Source organism: Acartia tonsa, chromosome 2 (genome assembly GCF_053477335.1).
Source record: "Acartia tonsa isolate MP-2025a chromosome 2, ASM5347733v1, whole genome shotgun sequence".
Lineage (NCBI taxonomy): Eukaryota > Metazoa > Arthropoda > Copepoda > Calanoida > Acartiidae > Acartia > Acartia tonsa.
The window spans coordinates 9,842,876-9,866,056 of NC_137261.1; the positions used below are offsets into that span (position 1 = coordinate 9,842,876).

Sequence of the window (23,181 nt, forward strand, 5' to 3'; positions counted from 1 at the left end):
CAGGCCTAATGTCATTAATTCTAAGAAATAATTAAATTGAATGGCCTAAAATCTACCATGGACTCATTTAAAGTTCCCTAAAATTTAGAACGCAATCGGTCTTGTGACAAACAAAATAACCTAATTTTATAAAATATATATATATAATTTAAGGAATTTCAGATAAAAATGACACGATTTAAATGTATGTTGATATTTTTCTGCACCTTCATTCTTTCCCAAGCAAAGGATGATATTAGTAGCTACAGATCTGTAGAATCTCCCTTTAGAATGCAGAAAATTAACCTAGGTACGTAACAGAACACGGCAAAATTCGAGTAAGTAGAGCAGATACAGTAAACGTTCTACGTATATCATTACACAGCCAATTAGACTTGTTGTTATAGTTATCAACCTAATTCTATTTGTAAAATCTCTTATGTGATTGGATCTACCTATAAAACTTAGAAAATTAAATTTTGACACTTCCCTTCTAGGTGATAGTGGGGCAAAACAACCCTTAAAACACTAAAATTATAAGTTCTGAGCTTTTTTTTAAAGATATAGAGCTGATTTTTTGAATGGAACCTTTTTTTACATTATCTACCGTTTTTAGCCACCACGTACGTATGTAATTTTTGCACTTTACTTCTAAGGGCTTTTAGCTCAAAACTTATAATTTTGGGGAGATTGTTTTACCCCAAAAGCCCCTAGAAGGATATTGCGTAAATAAAATCTGTAGGTAGTTACTATCTATTTCAGTTTAGTGAAAATAGTTTCCAATAAAAAAATCAGCTCGATATCTTTAAAAATAAGTTAAGTACTTAAAATTTAAGTTTGTTTGGAGGTGTTTTGCCCCACTAGCCCCTAGAAGTATAGTTCCAAAATTCAATTTTCAAAGTTTTATACGTAGATCCAATCAAATGAGACATTTTACAAAAAGAATTGGATTGATAACTATAAAAACAAGCCCATTTATTCCTTTAAGTGTACAAACTTACGACTATTGAACCAGCCATATAATACATATAAGAATGCTATCCCCCCCCCCCCCTTATTTTTGTCAACTATACTCTCTAAGAATATGAATATGATCTTTATTATTAATGAAATATCTAACTAACTTTAGTTTGGGAAAAAGCGAGAATGCATCTGAATCTCACTGAGAACAAATTATCCAAACTTTACAGCCAGTTAAAGGTAATACCTACTGTTTTTTAAAGAAATTACCATTTAAAACTAAGTTAATGTTAGTGTATTGGGTTGTTAGTGGTTTACTAGTTTGAACGCTCGCTTACAGTTTTAGGGATAGATGGTTCCATTCTACACATGGCATCACAAACAAGGGATGACTTGTACTCTCCATACCCTTACAATTGGGTTCAATTCATTAGATTGGACTAAAAACTAGGACACCTGCCATACTCAGGCTAAAGTTCTTCCTTTCTTAAGGTTCAAGATAAAGAGGAATTGACTCTGAAGAAGCTAAAAACCGAAGGCGGAGATAAGGTATAATAGATATTTTGTATTTAGCACTATTGCCGGGCTAAATTTCAATGTTATTCCATCCTGTGAGTTAAAAAAAATATATTTATGTACATATATTCCTGACTATAATATTGGGCTACATCTGCTTTATTAAAACCTGCTTACTACATAAATATTTTGTATAATCTTCAATAAAACATCTGTTTGATTAGGCTGGTCATAAAGAAACAGAGGTTAGACACAGGTTTAGTCAGATAATGGAACAGTATGGAATCTCAAACATAAAACCATCTCCAGAAGATAATAAAATTGTCAACTCTAAACACCTCTTCAAAGACAAGGTAAACTTATTTATGTCGTAAATTCTTAAACCTCTTTATTACTAAAGTTATGAAAAGCTTCAAATGAGCAAAATTTTAATCCATCCTCTTTATATGTACTAGCGGCGGCTCCGTTCCAAGAGTCCTCTAGGAGAACTTAAGGAGGAGATAGTTGAATTTTAAAAACTTTTAAAACAACTGCACAGAGATCATACCTATCTTTAAAAGTAATACAATTATGTTTTATTTTAGAAGTTACAAAAATTATGGGAAAAGGCTGAGAAATCCGGAATGACTCCTTCTGAATTATTGGCCTTACAGGAAGAATTTCAACACCACCAAGAAAAGGTCAGGCTTCATATATTAGCAATTCTAAAAATACCTAACCTAATACAGAAAAAGGCAGATAAAAAGATTTGTCTTTGGGATTGGTTTATCTAAGACAGAACAGTTTATAATATGTCAATAACTTTTCATTGATCTCAAATATAGTCTAAGACACATACAACAATCTATTGAAAGATGTGGGAGAAGGGGTCGGGTACTTTAAACTACCAAAAACAAAAAAAAATCTTGGCTGAAACGATGCTTTATAGTACTAGTATTTGACAAAGTTACTTTAGGTTGGTGGTGGGTTTAATAAAGTGAAAATTAGTCACCTTTCCATTTAAGGAGGTATTCATAAAAAGTTTAGAAATATAAAAAGTTCACCATTTAGATAGTCTTTAGATTTATACTTTAGGTAATTTTATTATTTTAACAAATGAAGAAATTAAAGTATTCTTTTTCCCAGACTTATAATCCCTTCTTACTCTAGCTCGTCATTGAAGCTTGCAATAGCAAAGGAATCAAAGGCGTGCATAGGGTTTTGCCAGCACCAACCATTTTACTTAAATTATATTGATTTCATCAGACAGAAATAAGGATGTGAAAAATAAGAAAAATCTAGAAGATTTTCGGAATGTGTTCCTATTTTTTTTGCACCCTCATATGTATAGAATGTTGTGTGAATGTTAAATGACATACATCTTCGCTGTTTTGTGTGTGTGTGTTTGTGGGTGGAGGGGTGGACACCATCCAGGGTGAGAATACACCCCATTTCTGCACGCTTCTGATAGAAACAATGTTGACAACATACATGTTTATCGTAGCACATACCACAATATACTAAAACATGCGGGTGCGCCCCTAGCAGCTATGGGTTAGGTTTTCAAAAGGATAGAAAAAGGCAGAAAAATAGCGTAAAATCAACCCAACACTTAAATTGTAAAGTGAAATAATCCTAAAACTCCGGGACCTATGTAAATCCTTCCTTAAATGTAGATCATAATCGGTTCAATTGTTATTAAAATCTAAGGCCACAGACAAAAAACCTTAGGTACTACTTTATACAATTAGAGAAACATAGCCAAATATAGTTGTGGACTAGCATCCATAAAATCATATTTAAGTTAGAATTACCACTAAAGCGAAATAAAATACGAATAGTTATAGACTGCATGATCCATGAAATATTTGTTGAAAGACGTACGGACATTTTAAATTATCAAGTAGCCTCGAAAAAAAACTAAAAACAAGAGGATTAAGATAAAAGTTTTCTGTAAATTCTTTTGTTATTTTATTTTAAGTAAACACTATTGTTGCTTCATAGTTTACAATAACACAAAAGATATTAGGATACGATACAGCTTAACAATTGTTCTATTCCCTTGATTCTGTTATCTCGTTTTCTTATAAAGAATTGAATTTTTTTCATACTTTCTGAATGTTCAAAATTAGGTAATTAATCTAATCTAAAGTTGAAGCAAAGAAACGAATATTAAGTGTTTGAAAAAGATTAAGTTGGTTGTATGTAAAAAGTACTGTATACTGAAGATTCATGTATATCATCATATACATACAATTTTCTACGAATAGTGAAATAAAAATCATAAAATTAATACCTTTGGCCCCTCCTACAAAACTGGTTTTAATAGTATGAATTATGTTTAATTTCCGCGGAAATAATACGAATTATATGATGCAATTTACAACTATTATTTTACTTGGTTTTGTACATAGTGTGTTACCTACTGTATATTAAAATTATTGGTTAAAAGGTTTAGTCACTTCTAGTTTCAACCAACCAATCAGTATTTAATTAAAATGCGCAAAGGGTTAAAGCTGACGAACGAGAGAAAGTCTTCTTAATATTTTGGGTACCAGTATAATTTACCTGACTTCCAAGTACTCTACTCCCTGGGTAAAACTATATTAGTTATTTTTTGTTAAGGTTGACGAATACCAGCGTATGCTTGAGATTGCAACAAATCAAAACCATATTGAAACAAACGAGATACAGAGACATCTAGATGAAGAAATTTACAATATTAGGTAGTTACTCCGTTAAAAAAAAAGTTTTAGCTATTTTTCAATATGTTGGTAGATTTCCAAATAATCCTAAAATAATTAGACACAATTTAGAAAGTGTAGAAACTCTACAATCATTACCAAAATGTCCGTATGTCTCTTTTATAACATGTTGGTGTTTAGATATTTTTACGTGATGTTGTTGGCTTATTGCATCGTTTTTTTTATGCGTTGATACCTAGGACGATACGAGGCACCACCAACAAGCAAAAAATCTTCATAAACAAATCTAAACACGTCAGTACGTTGATATAAATAAATCCTGTATTTAAGGTATTTAATGATTTATATGTCGTGTCAGGTTATGATATCTTCGCTTTTGTGGATGTTGTCATACTTTTTCAAAATTTTATTTCTCATTTTCAGAGACCCCAATGAGCTGAAAAAGAGAATGAAAAACCTTCACAAAGATTTAGATAAACTTCACAAACTTGCCACAAATCAGGTAACCGGTTATTTGGGGGATTTACAGGGTTGTAGATTTATTAAAATTATTTTCCTAATTGGACATTGGACTGGAAATTATACTGAAACCCACAGTATTTTAAACAGGCTCTCTTATTTGTTGGTTAAAAAATTTGGATGTGTGTTTACTGTTTAGCCATCGTTTCTTAGTGTTTGGACTGAGTGGTCATGGAATAGGACGAAACACTTTTGTATAGCCACCAGTGTCAGCTCGAACTCCACGTTCAGATACATTAAGTTGTCTCATGGAAGCTACTATTTTTACCTTACCCTCGCCGAGTATGACATGTGTCCCAAATTAAGTAACTTTATTCAATGACGCTCTCCGAAGAGGAGCTTAGGATATGGGTTGCACAATGCACAGATATTTTATTGTTTATTCTGGTTAGGTTAGGCTAGGTTATATTGGGTGCAGGATAGTCCCTCAGGGTTCTACTACTGGAAGTTTAGGCCATGCAGGGTTAGGGAACCTCAAAGAGGTTAGGCATAGGAAAAGAGGCAGGGTTTCTGTGCTGAATAAGCACTTCGAGTGAAAATAACAACTATTTTCATTAACAATTAATATTAAGGGTGAATTTGGATTCCGTGAGCCTAAAGTGTCCGGACTCTGGAGGGTGGCGCTGGAGGCTGATTTCTCTGATCAAGAACTTGAGAGTCTTAGACAAGAATTAGAGTAAGTAGTTCTGAAACATTTTTCACCCTAGATTGTCAAGCAAACACAACTTAAAAAGGCCATAGAATTCCAGGGAGTAAAGGAGGGGACAATGGGCAATTAATTCAATTTAAGAGTTTTCGCTAAAAAGCAATGAAAACCAGATTTATCAATAAAATTTTGCCAAAATTGTAAAGGGATCATGGTAATATAATTTAGAACAAAATTAGTTCTAAGAAAAAAAATCATTTATTTGAAAATTAAATTACCAATACATCACAATGTAGTAAACATTCTGTAATTAATAACTAGAAAAATCTTGTTTAGAACTTCGTCAATCCTTCTCATATATTTTAAACTGCCACTTAAATTCAAGGGGTTCTTAGATTGTTTAATACATAAATATCACAGTAGAGTTTCTATACATGAAAGGACATTTTTTTCTTGGGAACAAATATTTGTTAAAACCAGACATCAATAACAAATTTTTCTGTCTGCTATATTCAAAACTAACTCAGCTAGTTAGCGGGGCATTGATGCGTAAGTACCCAAAGTCAGCCAGAACCTGCTGAATTCCACATTCCCTTTAAGCCAGTACCCAAAGTCTGAGACTCTTAAAAATTGAATATTCGATCCATTGTCCCCTCCCTTACTCCCTAATAGAATTCCCACAACCAACTCAATATCCAAATAAATACAACTGTTGTAAAATAGAGTTATAGTTATTTGTAACATGAATAAATTATTCCCAAAAATACTGTTTGATTTATATGAGTATTGCTTAATTTTCTTTCATTTGCAAATTGATATCAAAAGTTGGCTTTACCTCTAATATGTATTTAATATATTTTTTTCATGAAAGGCATTACGAGAAACGTCTGGAAAAGCTGAGATTCCTCCAAGCAGAACTCGAACTTGTTGATGATAGGTAATTATGTGGCTTCAACTATGTATTAATAAAATGTAACTTTTAAGATTTAGGAAATTAAAAAATCTAATTGTGTAGCTTGTGTAAGATTTTGGTCACTACCTCTTTGTATTTCTAGCAGAGACATCCAAACTAATTTTGGGTATTTTTTTTTTCTTAAAAAAACATAAACCTTCTCTGGACCTAAAGGAGAAACATATCAGTCCAGCTGTTAGCAAGATCCTTTGCTTCAGACAGACTTACATCCAATTATTTTTATAGAAGGTTAAATTGGGTTTATATTGTAAATCTTTTACATAATCTTAACCCACACTTTAGATTCCTTCATCTATAAAGTTAATTTTTAAGGCGAGAAAACTATTCCGATTTGGACAACGAGAAGACCGAGGGCAGACGTGTGATGGACAGAAAACTGGCAAAATCAAGAGAATCTGTTGATAAAATCCACGATCACCTCGAAACAAAAATATTTGCAAGGCATAAAGAATTATAAAAATTGTAAGATCTTCTTGATGTTTTTATTTCCCTCCTTAAAGATAACAAATAATTATGTGTGATATGCATTTTAAGGAGTGTATAAATAATTCCCTCGAGTACCTAGTCTAGCACAGAACCACCAGATATTCTTATTTTTAGATAAATGAAAATAAAATGGGGTTAGGAGGGTTGTTTATTTTTTTTACTGTTGGTCAGATTAGGTTGAGATATATCGGGGACAGGGTATATTCGCAAATTTAAAGCACCACAGGTATAGATAATTGAGGGTTATTTGGGCCCTCTGCAGTGGATAAGCTTAGAGAAAACTATTCCCCTGCTGTATTTTCAATTTATAAGAAATGAGTGGGAAGGGGGTGGGAGGTTCCTGTTTTCGCTCGCTAGGCACTTGGAGGGAAAGCTCCAATTTTAACGCGTTGCTGAGAAATTGTTCTTGTATTATGGATGTTTTTCATATCTGTAAAGTGTATTTTTATTAACATTTTATGGAAAATAACAAAATTGTCGTCATATTCAGAAATAATAGTTTTATTTTATAGTAAGCAGTCTATATTTATAGAATTCCTTTTTATGGTAAAACATCATCTTCGTATAAAAACCCCCAGTTTTTTAGCATGATTAGGTAAATTAAAATAGCAAGAAGAGATTATTTCATTCCAACTCATCTAGATAATGTTCAACATAAACGCAATAATTTATTTTAATATTTTGATTAAAATTTCAACAGAAAAATAGGTGGAAGATATAGCACACCTGTACATACGTATATTCATATTCAAATAAGATCATTGTTATTTGTTTTCTAGACAATTGCTTATGATGGAAGGTAAACAGAAACCATCCACGAAAACATAATGTTAAAGTTTCAAAAGATAGTTTTCTTTATTTTTTTCTCTGTTTTTCTTTTATTGAATATTTTGTCAATCTATAATATAAACCAGTGTGTTACATTTTACTAGTGCACTAGCCCTCTAGGTGATTTGCCAGAGTTAAAAACATAGAATAAAATCATCTTAATGAATACTATAAGGCTCATCTTTAAAGATAACTACAGACCCAGCCATTTTATTTTAGATATTTTCAAAACAAAAAAATTCATTATAAAGTTTCCCTACACCACCCTTAAGACTTAAATATAAAAATAATATAGCCTAAAACCATCCATGGGGAAGCTTGCCTTAAATGGAGAACTCAATCCGTTCAGGACAAACAAAAAACCTTTAATTTATAGACTAGTGGCTACGCTCTTAGAGGTCTAAATTTTTAGTATTTTTATATGTTTGAATTTATTTGTTGCCCCTCATGGAATACTCACTTTTTAAAAGTTTAAAGAAATTTATTCTCATGTTTTGTCTAAAAATAGATTTTAAGCAGAAATACTGTAATTTATTTTTATGAACAATATCTATAAAAAAATGTGATTTAAGAATAGGTATTTGTTAATTTTTATTAAAAATATTAGTTTTATTATTATTTTATCTTGAGTTTGGTATTTTTTTATACAAAAATAAAATCTGTGATTGACTTCAACTTTTACATTCCACATTATTAAATATTTTTTCTATAGTTATTTGTGTTTGTCTTAATTTTTATATTAATTTTCTACATATTTATTTTGTTATTGAATCTCCAAAAATCTCTGTTTTTGATTCTGGACAGGAATAATCTTAAACAAACTCAAAAGTTCAAATTATGTCTAAATATCCCTCTCGTTTCAGTGCCTTATTTTATTGATAATGGATTTATTATTATATGGATATTACACAATATTATCGTGTACTATGATGAATTGAAATTTGTAACTCGCTGAAATAACGATCACCCCATCCTCCCCCCTCCCCATTTACTGGATTAACGAACTGACCTATAAGTGATGTCCATGTTAGCAATCTAAATTGATGTCAAATTTTCTCCTGTCATAATATCCACCTATATTTTACATCCATTGTCTTGATGCGTCTTCCCTAATTAAATCCTTATTTGTATATTTTTTTTGCCAATTAATACACGAGTACGCTAAACTTGAAATATCGCCAAAATTGTACTTTTAAACTCTTTATAATTTGTGATTCTCAATAATTTAATGTAGTAATTTTATACTTTTTATGTAATTTTGAATAAATTTTATATTTTGTTCTATAAAGATGTTTAAAATTTATTACTTGAAAGGTGACTTTTTAGAGATATTGCAATCAGGAAGAAGTGTCAAGGATTTTTTATATCCCATAAAAACTGGTGAAGTTCAGGTATAAGGTATAACCAACAAGCGATATAAATATAAAATATTTGGGGGGCAAATGGAGAGATCGCCAATTTTACGATGTGTTGCCCCACAACGACAGCTGAAAAACACGGATAGGTTTCGGGATGAATAATCGGTACCAAATAAATGGTACCTAGTGAAATACGATATGCTACATTTCTAAAAGCAAAGGCTTTCTATTTTTTCTAATTTTTCAAACTTTGCATAATGATTCCTGTAGTAGTTAGGTACGATTTAGAAAGCGTAGCATCTTTATAACCATTACCAGAATAGCAAGCGTCCATTTGAAACATGTTGATTTTTTTACTTTTTTAACAACAAATTTTCATGTGATCAAATTATCCGGTTGATCTGATTTCTGGGACATCAAAGTAAAATATTAGAAGCGAAGCAGCTCTATAATCAAGTCCTAAAAATGTAAGTATGTCCGTCCATAAACTGTTTCAAGCAGTTTTACATTAAATTTTACTTACAATTTTGCTTTGACTCTTATTCATTTATTTTCTAATTCTTCAGTTCTGACACTATACAAGTGTTAATGTCCGTTTTTTCTACCGTTTCAGTGCTTCGCTTTTATGGGTGTTGTCATCCTTGTTGAATTAAAAACTTTAAAAAATACAAGCTTCCAAAGCGTAAATTTTAAACAAGCACAGTATTATATTATTATTTTTGTCTTTTTGAATAGAGGTATATTGATAAAAGGCATACCTATAGTTTCAACCAATAATTTTTTAAATGCTTTCTCGTCATATAAAGTGATCTCCAAAAACTTTTTCTGAGCATTGTGTGTATTACACATGTTTAACGCAAAACTTTTCCATAATTAGAGTCGGCTTCCGTTCAATCGTTTGTTTGTCTATAAAAGTATTTGGAAATAGTTTACAATCGTTCTATGCAAAGCGGTAGTGTGTCTCAATTATAAAATTTTGTAGGTCTTCGTTTATAATCATGCAAAACTTCTATACGTTTTATAGGGTCTGTAAAAAAGGAAAACATTTCTTTTTTTGGATCATGGAAAGAAAACAACGTCATTCCTAAATTAGGACAGAAGTCACCTTCCTAGGAAGGACATAAGTAGCCTTCCTTAAGTGAGAATTTGTTAGATGAAGGGCATAACATGCCTCCCTTAACAAAGATTTTGCAAGATTGAGGACATAAGTAGCCTCCCTTCACCTCACAAAACCTAGCTTTTTGATCCTTCACATAGCAAAATCTTGCATAAAATTGGTTTTTGGTCCATCACATAGCAAAATATTAGAAAACTTAGCTTTTCTGTCCTTCACATAGCTAATTCTTGCAAAACATAGCAAATTCTTGCAAAACATAGCAAATTCTTACAAAACATAGCAAATTCTTACAAAACATAGCAAATTCTTGCAAAACATAGCAAATTCTTGCAAAACATAGCAAATTCTTGCAAAACATAGCAAATTCTTGCAAAACTTAGCTTTTCTGTCCTTCACATAGCTAATTCTTGCAAAACATAGCAAATTCTTACAAAACATAGCAAATTCTAACAAAACATTGCAAATTCTTACAAAACATAGCAAATTCTTGCAAAACATAGCAAATTCTTACAAAACATAGCAAATTCTTGCAAAACATAGCAAATTCTTGCAAAACATAGCAAATTCTTGCAAAACATAGCAAATTCTTACAAAACTTAGCAAATTCTTGCAAAACATAGCAAATTCTTACAAAACATAGCAAATTCCTGCAAAACATAGCAAATTCTTGCAAAACATAGCAAATTCTTGCAAAACATAGCAAATTCTTGGAAAACTTAGCTTTTTTGTCCTTCACATAACAAATTCTTGCAAAACATAGCAAATTCTTGGAAAACTTAGCTATTATGTCCTTCACATGGCTAATTCTTGCAAAACGTAGCAAATTCTTGCAAAACATAGCAAATTCTTGCAAAACATAGCAAATTCTTACAAAACATAGCAAATTCTTGCAAAACATAGCAAATTCTTACAAAACATAGCAAATTCTTGCAAAACATAGCAAATTCTTGCAAAACATAGCAAATTCTTACAAAACATAGCAAATTCTTGCAAACATAGCAAATTCTTGCAAAACATAGCAAATTCTTGGAAAACTTAGCTTTTTTGTCCTTCACATAGCAAATTCTTGCAAAACATAGCAAATTCTTGGAAAACTTAGCTATTCTGTCCTTCACATAGCTAATTCTTGCAAAACATAGCAAATTCTTGCAAAACATAGCAAATTCTTACAAAACATAGCAAATTCTTGCAAAACATAGCAAATTCTTACAAAACATAGCAAATTCTTAGAAAACTTAGCTTTTCTGTCCTTCACATAGCAAATTCTTGCAAAACATAGCAAATTCTTGCAAAACATAGCAAATTCTTGCAAAACATAGCAAATTCTTAGAAAACTTAGCTTTTCTGTCCTTCACATAGCTAATTCTTGCAAAACATAGCAAATTCTTGCAAAACATAGATTCTTACAAAACATAGCAAATTCTTGCAAAACATAGCAAATTCTTGCAAAACTTAGCTTTTCTGTCCTTCACATAGCTAATTCTTGCAAAACATAGCAAATTCTTAGAAAACTTAGCTTTTCTGTCCTTCACATAGCTAATTCTTGCAAAACATAGCAAATTCTTGCAAAACATAGATTCTTACAAAACATAGCAAATTCTTGCAAAACATAGCAAATTCTTACAAAACATAGCAATTTCTTGCAAAACATTGCAAATTCTTGCAAAACATAGCAAATTCTTACAAAACATAGCAAATTCTTAGAAAACATAGCAAATTCTTAGAAAACTTAGCTTTTCTGTCCTTCACATAGCTAAATCTTGCAAAACATAGCAAATTCTTACAAAACATAGCAAATTCTTGCAAAACATAGCAAATTCTTACAAAACATTGCAAATTCTTAGAAAACTTAGCTTTTCTGTCCTTCACATAGCTAATTCTTGCAAAACATAGCAAATTCTTACAAAACATAGCAAATTCTTGCAAAACATTGCAAATTCTTACAAAACATAGCAAATTCTTACAAAACATAGCAAATTCTTGCAAAACATAGCAAATTCTTGCAAAACATAGCAAATTCTTGCAAAACATAGCAAATTCTTGCAAAACATAGCAAATTCTTGCAAAACATAGATTCTTACAAAACATAGCAAATTCTTGCAAAACATAGCAAATTCTTGCAAAACTTAGCTTTTCTGTCCTTCACATAGCTAATTCTTGCAAAACATAGCAAATTCTTACAAAACATAGCAATTTCTTGCAAAACATTGCAAATTCTTGCAAAACGTAGCAAATTCTTACAAAACATAGCAAATTCTTAGAAAACGTAGCAAATTCTTAGAAAACTTAGCTTTTCTGTCCTTCACATAGCTAAATCTTGCAAAACATAGCAAATTCTTACAAAACATAGCAAATTCTTGCAAAACATAGCAAATTCTTACAAAACATAGCAAATTCTTAGAAAACTTAGCTTTTCTGTCCTTCACATAGCTAATTCTTGCAAAACATAGCAAATTCTTACAAAACATAGCAAATTCTTGCAAAACATTGCAAATTCTTACAAAACATAGCAAATTCTTACAAAACATAGCAAATTCTTGCAAAACATAGCAAATTCTTGCAAAACATAGCAAATTCTTGCAAAACATAGCAAATTCTTGCAAAACATAGCAAATTCTTGGAAAACTTAGCTTTTCTGTCCTTCACATAGCAAATTCTTGCAAAACATAGCAAATTCTTTGAAAACTTAGCTTTTCTGTCCTTCACATAGCTAATTCTTGCAAAACATAGCAAATTCTTACAAAACATAGCAAATTCTTGCAAAACATTGCAAATTCTTACAAAACATAGCAAATTCTTGCAAAACATAGCAAATTCTTACAAAACATAGCAAATTCTTGCAAAACATAGCAAATTCTTGCAAAACATAGCAAATTCTTGCAAAACATAGCAAATTCTTGCAAAACATAGCAAATTCTTGCAAAACATAGCAAATTCTTGCAAAACATTGCAAATTCTCACAAAACATAGCAAATTCTTGCAAAACATAGCAAATTCTTACAAAACATAGCAAATTCTTACAAAACATAGCAAATTCTTGCAAAACATAGCAAATTCTTACAAAACATAGCAAATTCTTAGAAAACTTAGCTTTTCTGTCCTTCACATAGCTAATTCTTGCAAAACATAGCAAATTCTTACAAAACATAGCAAATTCTTGCAAAACATAGCAAATTCTTACAAAACATAGCAAATTCTTGCAAAACTTAGCTTTTTTGTCCTTCACATAGCAAATTCTTGCAAAACATAGCAAATTCTTGGAAAACATAGCTTTTCTGTCCTTCACATAGCTAATTCTTGCAAAACATAGCAAATTCTTACAAAACATAGCAATTTCTTGCAAAACATTGCAAATTCTTGCAAAACATAGCAAATTCTTACAAAACATAGCAAATTCTTAGAAAACATAGCAAATTCTTAGAAAACTTAGCTTTTCTGTCCTTCACATAGCTAAATCTTGCAAAACATAGCAAATTCTTACAAAACATAGCAAATTCTTGCAAAACATAGCAAATTCTTACAAAACATAGCAAATTCTTAGAAAACTTAGCTTTTCTGTCCTTCACATAGCTAATTCTTGCAAAACATAGCAAATTCTTACAAAACATAGCAAATTCTTGCAAAACATTGCAAATTCTTACAAAACATAGCAATTGACTAAGTGTCAAAATATTTTTGGACTTAGCCAAATTTACTAAGGATTCGAACCATTTCCCAAATCTTACAGTCGGTACCAAGGACACCAGGTCACTGTATCTCAAGAACCGGTGGTCGGATCGCGCTGAAAATTCGTTTTTGAATTTGGGACCCCTATTGCAAGAATTTGCTATGTTTTGCAAGAATTTGCTACATTTTGTAAGAATTTGCTATGTTTTGTAAGAATTTGCTATGTTTTGCAAGAATTTGCTATGTTTTGCAAAAGTTTGCTATGTTTTGTAAGAATTTGCTATGTTTTGCAAGAATTAGCTATGTGAAGGACAGAAAAGCTAAGTTTTCTAAGAATTTGCTATGTTTTGTAAGAATTTGCTATGTTTTGCAAGAATTTGCTATGTTTTGCAAGAATTTGCTATGTTTTGTAAGAATTTGCTATGTTTTGCAAGATTTAGCTATGTGAAGGACAGAAAAGCTAAGTTTTCTAAGAATTTGCTATGTTTTGTAAGAATTTGCTATGTTTTGTAAGAATTTGCTATGTTTTGCAAGAATTTGCTATGTTTTGCAAGAATTAGCTATGTGAAGGACAGAAAAGCTAAGTTTTCCAAGAATTTGCTATGTTTTGCAAGAATTTGCTATGTGAAGGACAGAAAAGCTAAGTTTTCTAAGAATTTGCTATGTTTTCTAAGAATTTGCTATGTTTTGTAAGAATTTGCTATGTTTTGCAAGAATTTGCTATGTTTTGCAAGAATTTGCTATGTTTTGCAAGAATTTGCTATGTTTTGCAAGAATTTGCTATGTTTTGTAAGAATTTGCTATGTTTTGCAAGAATTTGCTATGTTTTGTAAGAATTTGCAATGTTTTGCAAGAATTTGCTATGTTTTGCAAGAATTTGCTATGTTTTGCAAGAATTAGCTATGTTTTGCAAGAATTAGCTATGTGAAGGACAGAAAAGCTAAGTTTTCTAAGAATTTGCTATGTTTTGTAAGAATTTGCTATGTTTTGCAAAAATTTGCTATGTTTTGTAAGAATTTGCTATGTTTTGCAAGAATTTGCTATGTTTTGCAAGAATTAGCTATGTGAAGGACAGAAAAGCTAAGTTTTCCAAGAATTTGCTATGTTTTGCAAGAATTTGCTATGTTTTGCAAGAATTTGCTATTTTTTGCGAGAATTTGCTATGTTTTGCAAGAATTTGCTATGTTTTGCAAGAATTTGCTATGTTTTGCAAGAATTTGCTATGTTTTGCAAGAATTTGCCATGTTTTGTAAGAATTTGCTATGTTTTGCAAGAATTTGCTATGTTTTGTAAGAATTTGCAATGTTTTGCAAGAATTTGCTATGTTTTGTAAGAATTTGCTATGTTTTGCAAGAATTAGCTATGTGAAGGACAGAAAAGCTAAGTTTTCTAAGAATTTGCTATGTTTTGCAAGAATTTGCTATGTGAAGGACAGAAAAGCTAAGTTTTCTAAGAATTTGCTATGTTTTCTAAGAATTTGCTATGTTTTGTAAGAATTTGCTATGTTTTGCAAGAATTTGCTATGTTTTGCAAGAATTTGCTATGTTTTGCAAGAATTTGCTATGTTTTGCAAGAATTTGCTATGTTTTGTAAGAATTTGCTATGTTTTGCAAGAATTTGCTATGTTTTGTAAGAATTTGCAATGTTTTGCAAGAATTTGCTATGTTTTGTAAGAATTTGCTATGTTTTGCAAGAATTAGCTATGTGAAGGACAGAAAAGCTAAGTTTTCTAAGAATTTGCTATGTTTTGCAAGAATTTGCTATGTGAAGGACAGAAAAGCTAAGTTTTCTAAGAATTTGCTATGTTTTCTAAGAATTTGCTATGTTTTGTAAGAATTTGCTATGTTTTGCAAGAATTTGCAATGTTTTGCAAGAAATTGCTATGTTTTGTAAGAATTTGCTATGTTTTGTAAGAATCTGCTATGTTTTGTAAGAATTTGCAATGTTTTGCAAGAATTAGCTATGTGAAGGACAGAAAAGGTGTAAATTTTAAATGGGGGGGGGTAATCGCCACTTTACCCCCCCCCCCCTTGGACGTCTATGATTACCATAAAAAAAGCCAAATTAATGTACAAAGTTATAGGGTAATTTAAAGGAAAGTAAAGTGAGGCGCGAAGCGCCGAAAAAAATCTGACATCAACTACTTGAAAAAACATCTTATTTACCTATGCAAATTTTTTTGGAATTTAAGAAATAATGAAAATACTGAATCATGAAAATTTCCAAAAACTGAAAAATACTGAATAAAATTTTCAAATACTGAATATTCAGTATTTACTGAAAATACTGAACCCCCAATTTCCAAATACTGAAGAATACTGAATATTTTCAGTATACTGAAAAATGTGGCCACGCTGCATTTACCATGATTTAAACCAAAAATATGTTTTTAAAAGTTGATTCCTACGTAATTGATGATGAATTTGCCCTGAAAATAGGCAAAAAACGGCTAAACGGCTGAGCTGCCAGCCGTTACTTTTCCAACTTTTTGTTCGATTTAGGGAAAATAGACCTACCAAGGATTACTCATGCAAAATTTTAGATCGAAATTCGAATTCTAAGTGCCATTTAATCACTGATTACGAGATGGTTGCATTAAAAACCCCCCCCTTTATTGAATCAAAACTATGTCTTCAAAATATCTCCTCTAGGCCTCTTCTGGGGGCACCATGAAACCACAGTTCTGATTCAACAAATTTTTGACTTCCATTTACAAATAGCTATACAATTGTATGTCTGGTCGTCAGTGGTTTTAAGACTTTAGATAAATTTTAAATCATCCAGATAAAAATCATTTGCAGATTCCTGCTTTTTACTATTTATGCCGCGCACCTGACCTAGCAACAGCAAAAAAATATATGTAAATATACCTGGCGTATCAATGATGGTGACCTCTGGAAACGAGGTATTGCCCAGGTAGTAAGCTCTGTCCGCGCACGTGGAGCGCGTCACTGACAACGACGTTGAGCGCACCTGAAAACAAAGACCATATAGACCAGGGATCTTAAGGGATAAGACAATGGCCGTTAAATTCATACACATCCCCAATGGTATTAACAAAATTACCACTTCTATACATCAAAATTATTGGTTGAAACGTTGGGACACTCAACAAAATGAACCAACCATTGAAATTTAATAAAAGTGCCCAAAGTTGTTAAAACGAATAAGAAAGTATTATTACAAAACTTTGGGGGACTAGTGTAATAAATAAACACAGCCCATTGACTACTCCCTCCCTGGGATAAACACATTTTCTTTTGGAACACAGAATTTAATTATTGTCAGAATTATACCTAAGTAAAGTTAACCAAAGAAAATTTGCCATTTTCGATAAAATGCAAAGATTTAAAATGAAATTTGCAGTAATTTACAACTATTTTTCTACAATTTCATATTGCTTAAATTGGGCTGTATAAATGACAATAATATTAAAACTCCTGGCCAACTTACATATAACATATTAATAATACTGTCAAAATACATCTACCTAATCTAAACACATGTCAAATATACATCCAACACTGGCATTTAAACATCCATAAAAATAACATATCCTAACTCTATTCTTCATATTATAAAAAATACCCTTACACCCCCCCCGGGCCCCCCCCCCCCCTCCTATGGCTAATTAACAGATAATCCTTTAAAAAATATGTTATTCAGATGACAATGACAACATGACATTATAATCTTAACAGCTTAATAAACTAATTTAAAAGGATTAAAAGAAGCTTTAAAAAAATAATGATTATATCTTTAGTGAGATTAAGAAATAACTTCGTTCATTTAGAGGATTTTTTTCTATGGATTTAAAGTGTTAATTTTAATTGGGGCAGATTAAAAAATAAAATATAGATAAATACCTACGTAAAGAAAAAATAAGAATATGTTTGGTAGAAAGTCTATAAGGTAAGTGTAAAAAGGGCAAATTGAATGGTCGAAAAGTAAGAGATGAATCATTAAAAATGTAAATTGAAAAAAATAGTTAGTATTTTATGTGAAAAATAATTTACTTAAAATATCTTCACTTAAAAACAGAGGCGTGCAGAAGGAGGGTGTCTGTCTTAATAAATCACTATATATAAGTACTAGCGGCTACGCCCCCTAGAGGCCTCTAGTAGCATTATTTTTAAATTAATACGTAACATTTCTATGTTGCGTTCAAGTCTCTACGTAAACAAAAAAAATTCGATTGCATTGTGATTTCTCTTAGGAGCGTGGTGATACCCTCCCCCCAAATAGGTATAAACCTTTCCTGGAAATATAAGAAGCTACCCTTTTAAAGAGAACCCGATCGGTTCAGCGGTTAGCGAGATCCTTCGGTACAAACAAACACTCAAACAGACATCCTCCTGTTACTTTAGTATAAGGATTGCTGAATTCTTAAGCTTCAGACAGACATTGTTCTACTTTGTATTATAGGTATCATATGATGTTCAGAATTTAGAAAGTGTATTTTTAAAAGCGAAGCTTTTCTATAATTAGGGTCGGTCCGTCCGTCACAGATAGCTTTTTTCGTTAATTTAGACATGTTAGAATTGTCCTATAGATTTCAAATTTTGCATGGTGATTTCTTTATTAGTTAGGTACGATTTAGAAAGCGTAGCAACTCTATAATCATTACCAAAATGTCCGTACGTCCATTTAAACATGTTGATTTTTTTACTTTTTTAAATAGCTTTTTTCGTTAATTTAGGCATGTTAGAATTGTCCTATCGATTTCAAATTTTGCATGGTGATTCCTGTAATAGTTAGGTACGAGTTAGAAAGCGTAGCAACTCTATAATCATTACCAGAATGTCCTTATTTTCTGTGTTTATTCCAAAAGACATATTTTTCAGTAATTTACATCATAATACCCTAAAGCTCAAACCCCTCTGACTTTAAAATTACATCACTCTTATTATCTCTAATACACCCCCTCGATTTTGATATAAGGGGGGTGTCAAATTTCACCCCCCCCCCCTTAGGAAAACCTAGTGCAAGCCACTGCATAAAAAAAATATGTTAGACGGTTTTCAAGCATGGTCAATAGTTATTTATCGCATCGTATTATAAACAGCTTTACGCGGATATGAAAATGTACAATTATGGAAATGAAAACAGTTTTGTTAGACCCAAGATGCAGAAGGCACGGGCTAACAAAACTAGTTTCAATTTTGAATTAATTTTTAAATTAGTAAAAAACTTTATGTAATAAGATACGATACATGATTTTTCAGTATGGCTTAGAACCGGTTTTTCAGTAGGGCTTAGAACCGGTTCTAATCCAGTGGATATAAATCGGTTTCGAAATCAAACTGGAAAAACGAGAACAATGTGTGTATGTTACAAATTATTATTCTAAATTAACAGTTCTATTAAAATTAATTTTCCATGGCAATAATTAGCGTGGATAGTAATTTCTATATATATCAAAACTTAATTTTGTCGTACATGATTCAACACATTGGTAAAAATAGAACAAATGTAAATAAATCCTTAATTAATGTACTTATTAATGAAGGCTATTAAATAGTATAATATAGATTTAAATATAGATTTTAATACCTATTTATTCCCTTGTGACTACTAATTTACTAAACTGATTAATATCCACTATATAAGAAACAATTCTCAGCCATAGAGATAATGGCATGGTATTACAGACAATTTTCCACAAATATTAAAATAAGAATTATAAAATCATCAACAGTTTAGTTAGCTCGGGCCTTCGACCTTCATTCCGACAATACAGCACAATACCTTGTAAAAAAAGCAAGGATGTTTGTCTGTCTGGCAAAGATCTCGCATTACCGCTGTAATTATATGAGTTCCCTTCAAATTAGGGCTTCTTATGGGCTATAAAAAGAATTTACCAATTACATGCACGGGGGGTGCCCCTAGAGAGTGGCCGTTAGTTAAAAAATAAAGTAGCTATGCTTGTAATAGTTATTTAACGCATCGTATTATAAACAGCTTTCCGCAGGTATAAAAATGTAAAATATTAGATTAAAACCAGTTTTAGTAGCCCCGAGATGCCGAAAGCACGGGATAACACAGCTTGCTTTAATATGATTGTACAACATTCCTAAATTCGCAGAAAAAATACGATACATGATTTTTCAGTATGGCTCAGAACCGGTTCAAAACCAGCGGATAATAATCGGATTCGAATATGTTATTACCTTGAAGCATCCATTATCCCAATGTCTCCCATCATAGTTCTTATCTCGACCTAAAAAAATACAAAATAATAATATTCATTATAAAGACAAATATCAAATATGATAACATTTTTTTTTATTCGTTGGTTTACCAACTTTTGGGACCTTACAGAAATTTGGTTGGTTGATTTATTAAGTTGAGTGTTCAAACGTTTTAACAAGTAATTGTAATCTAAAGAAGGGGTAATTTTGTGTATCATAATTGAAGAGACCATCAATTTATCGACCATTGTCTTATCTCTTTAGTTAGATCTCTACAAATATGCGCAGCATCTCTAAAACTAGGATATCTGTCCAGATGATCGACCAAAAGTTGCTAAGATTAGTTTTTTTTTTTCATTAACTGATTTAAAAAAATAAAATATAATGGTTAGATAAACAATATATCATTGATTGATATCCACAATGATGATACACAAAAATATCCCCTCTTTTGATTGCAATTAGTAGATATCAAAACGTTTGGACACTCAACTTTATGATCCAACCAACAAAAATCAATTAAATTCTCCAAAGAGGACTATCCACGAACCAGAGCAAGTGATTCTAAGCATCTTCCAGCATTTTTTTAGTGAATGTAAAACATAAACATAAACATATTTATTTGGGCATAAAAATTACCTAAAAAAACAAACTAGGTTTATGTTTAATATTTGCTTTATCGACTAAAAAGTTAGGCTTCACCATGGTTTTATATGAAAAAAAAAATTTGAAATGTAAATCAATTTTTAAAGCAATATCATCAAATGCTTTGTTGAGTTCAAAGGACAAAATAAAATAACACTGCAGAAAAGCATCAAATGTTGTAAACTGCAAAAGTACATTAATTAAACTGTATACAAGTTATAAAATTTTTCTTAATATACATTTTTAATCACAATAATATACTTTTGTGTCAAAGCTTTTAAACAGTTTGAACTCATCAAAACATTCGATGATATTGCACCAAATAATGCTTAACATTTCAAAGTTTTTTCATATAAAACCATGGTGAAACCTAACCTTTCAGTCGATAACGCAAATATTAAACATAAACCTAGTATATTTACTTTAAAAATACTATGGGTCAATGCTGGAAGATGCTTAGAATCACTTGTTCTTTGTTGAGAAAGCGTTATTAAAAACAATGTCCTCTCCTTCCCTACAACATATAAACATATAACATACAACATATAAAATTTCATAGAAATAATAATTTTACCTAACAAAACATTGGCCAATGAGGATTTGCCGACGCCCGTAGCTCCTAGGATCACAATCCTAGGACTAGGATACTGGGCTTCATTTACTATATCACTGTGTACTGAAAACAAATATTAAATATTAAAATTAAAATCAAAATCAAAATCAAAATCAAAACGCCCTTAGATGCTTAAATTATATTGTGTTAAAACTATACTATTTATTTTTACTAGAAATAGTTTATTGATAATTTTTATTTTGCAATGTATTTGAATTTGATTTTCAAGATGGATTTAAAAGTTTTAACTATAATAGTTATTTGTCGCATCGTATTATAGCCAGCTTTTCTTGGATATTAAAATGATTAAAAAAAAGATTTGTTAGCTCCGAGTGGCCGAAGGCTTTAGCTAACAAAATTTTTTTTTAATCATTTCATTTTACGATATATGTTATTATTCAGTATTGTTGAGAACTGGTTCTAATCCAGCGGATATAAATCGGTTTCGAAGCAGTACTATAATTTGCAAATAAAATCTTATCACCTAAAGAACTAATGACAATTTGCATTGAGGAAAATAACAAATATTACTAGGGTTGGGCCGGATATCCGGTCTGGCCGGTTATCCGGCCGTATATCCGGTAATTTTTAATATCCGGCCGGCTACCGGATGTTAAAACTATCCGGTTACATAATATCCGGCTGATTTTTGACACCGGATATCCGGTTATCCGGCCGGATATCCGGTAATTTGCCGGATATCTGGTATCCGGTCAAAAAAGTATCCGGCCCAACCCTAAATATTACTTCAAATAAAAATTACAGACATGTAAACAGACTTTAAAATAATTTTTCGCACATAGTACTACTACTACTTCAATAAAAGATTAGAAATTATTTCAAGTAATTTTGTACCTAAATAAGTCATATTTGAAGATTATTGTATTAAAGATCTATCTGACGCGAAAGCAAAATAAAGGGGTAGTTTCACGAAAGGCATTTGAACTTAATTTAGTGAACCGCATATTTTTTCCTGGTTAAGGGGGGGGGGAAGTTTTGACACATTTGCGTAAACAGGGAGTATAGGCTTTATCTTTGGACTGAGAGGATAGGTTATTAGGGATAAAATCATTCTTATATGATGAATTTTCCCAAGTTTTAAGATTTTTTGGATAGGCCTCCAGGTTCCGGAGCTCCAGGCCTCCAGGTCCTCTCTGTACAGGTAAAAATTAAAAAAATAATTTTTTTTTTGAAGAGTTAGAAGTCAACCTATGAAACAAAATATGCATATTTTTTAATGTTATTCACATATTTGAAGAAAAAAACGCATATTTTGTTTCATAAGTTGACTTCTAACTCTTAAAAAAAAATTTTTTTTTTTCATTTTTACCTGTACAGAGAGGACCTGGAGGCCTGGAGCTCCGGAACCTGGAGGCCTATCCAAAAAATCTTAAAACTTGGGAAAATTCATCATATAAGAATGATTTTATCCCTAATAACCTATACTCTCAGTCCAAAGATAAAGCCTATACTCCCTGTTTACGCAAATGTGTCAAAACTTCCCCCCCCCCCCCCTTAGTTAAACTACATTTATATGGCATGTATTTGAAAGAATTTCAATTTTCTACCATTTAGTTTTTAAAATATCAAGACTTGAAAATCGTCTTTTTAAATTGCATACATCACAAAAAGACGATTTTCAAGTCTTAATATTTTTAAGTATCACCTGTATTTAAAATAACTGATATAAATATAATTTGATATATTCTTATTTGAAGGGTTGATAATATTCTTTGTATTTGTGGCATTCTAGGGTTTTTTTCTTCAATTGTCTATTTTCACTTTATTTTTTTTATGTCTTTTTAACTTCTTTTCATCACTTTCCTAAAACAAAATATTAAAGTTAAATTATTTTTTTATAGCATCGTATTATAGACAGCTTTCCGCGGATATCAAAATGAAAATTTTTAAAGACTAAAACCAGTATTTTGTTAGCCCCGAGGGGCCAAAGGTCAGAACTAACAAAACTGGTATTAATTTTATAAATAAATTTATATATT

General features: G+C 31.1%; 2 protein-coding genes across 2 annotated transcripts in view; one reads left to right on the forward strand and one right to left on the reverse strand.

Annotated features, from left to right (window-relative positions):
* The first annotated feature begins 157 nt into the window (after nucleotides 1–157).
* LOC145304181 (alpha-2-macroglobulin receptor-associated protein) lies at nucleotides 158–8,879 on the forward strand. The gene is made up of 11 exons (XM_080146000.1): nucleotides 158–289; nucleotides 1,109–1,179; nucleotides 1,432–1,488; nucleotides 1,680–1,808; nucleotides 2,040–2,135; nucleotides 4,060–4,160; nucleotides 4,563–4,641; nucleotides 5,231–5,334; nucleotides 6,176–6,241; nucleotides 6,590–6,739; nucleotides 7,543–8,879. The coding sequence occupies exons 1-10, from the start codon at nucleotides 169–171 to the stop codon at nucleotides 6,732–6,734; spliced, it is 969 nt and encodes a 322-aa protein (XP_080002126.1). The 5' UTR covers nucleotides 158–168; the 3' UTR covers nucleotides 6,735–6,739; nucleotides 7,543–8,879.
* Nucleotides 7,388–23,181, reverse strand: part of LOC145312393 (uncharacterized) — a 16,091-nt gene continuing 297 nt past the window's right edge. The window contains exons 2-6 of the mRNA XM_080151630.1: nucleotides 22,848–23,005; nucleotides 21,143–21,244; nucleotides 19,903–19,952; nucleotides 16,603–16,705; nucleotides 7,388–7,401 (exon numbers count right to left, since the gene is read on the reverse strand). Of these exons, the coding sequence (XP_080007756.1) occupies nucleotides 7,388–7,401; nucleotides 16,603–16,705; nucleotides 19,903–19,952; nucleotides 21,143–21,244; nucleotides 22,848–22,929 (351 nt within the window). The 5' untranslated portion in view covers nucleotides 22,930–23,005. The remainder of the gene's footprint in view (nucleotides 7,402–16,602; nucleotides 16,706–19,902; nucleotides 19,953–21,142; nucleotides 21,245–22,847; nucleotides 23,006–23,181) is intronic.

Coding starts and splice junctions, on each gene's coding strand:
- LOC145304181 (XM_080146000.1), top strand. CDS start 169: ATGACACGATTTAAATGTATGTTGATATTTTTCTGCACCTTCATTCTT. Junction 4,161..4,562: donor GAAGAAATTTACAATATTAG/GTAGTTACTCCG, acceptor TCTCATTTTCAG/AGACCCCAATGAGCTGAAAA. Junction 5,335..6,175: donor AGTCTTAGACAAGAATTAGA/GTAAGTAGTTCT, acceptor TTTTCATGAAAG/GCATTACGAGAAACGTCTGG.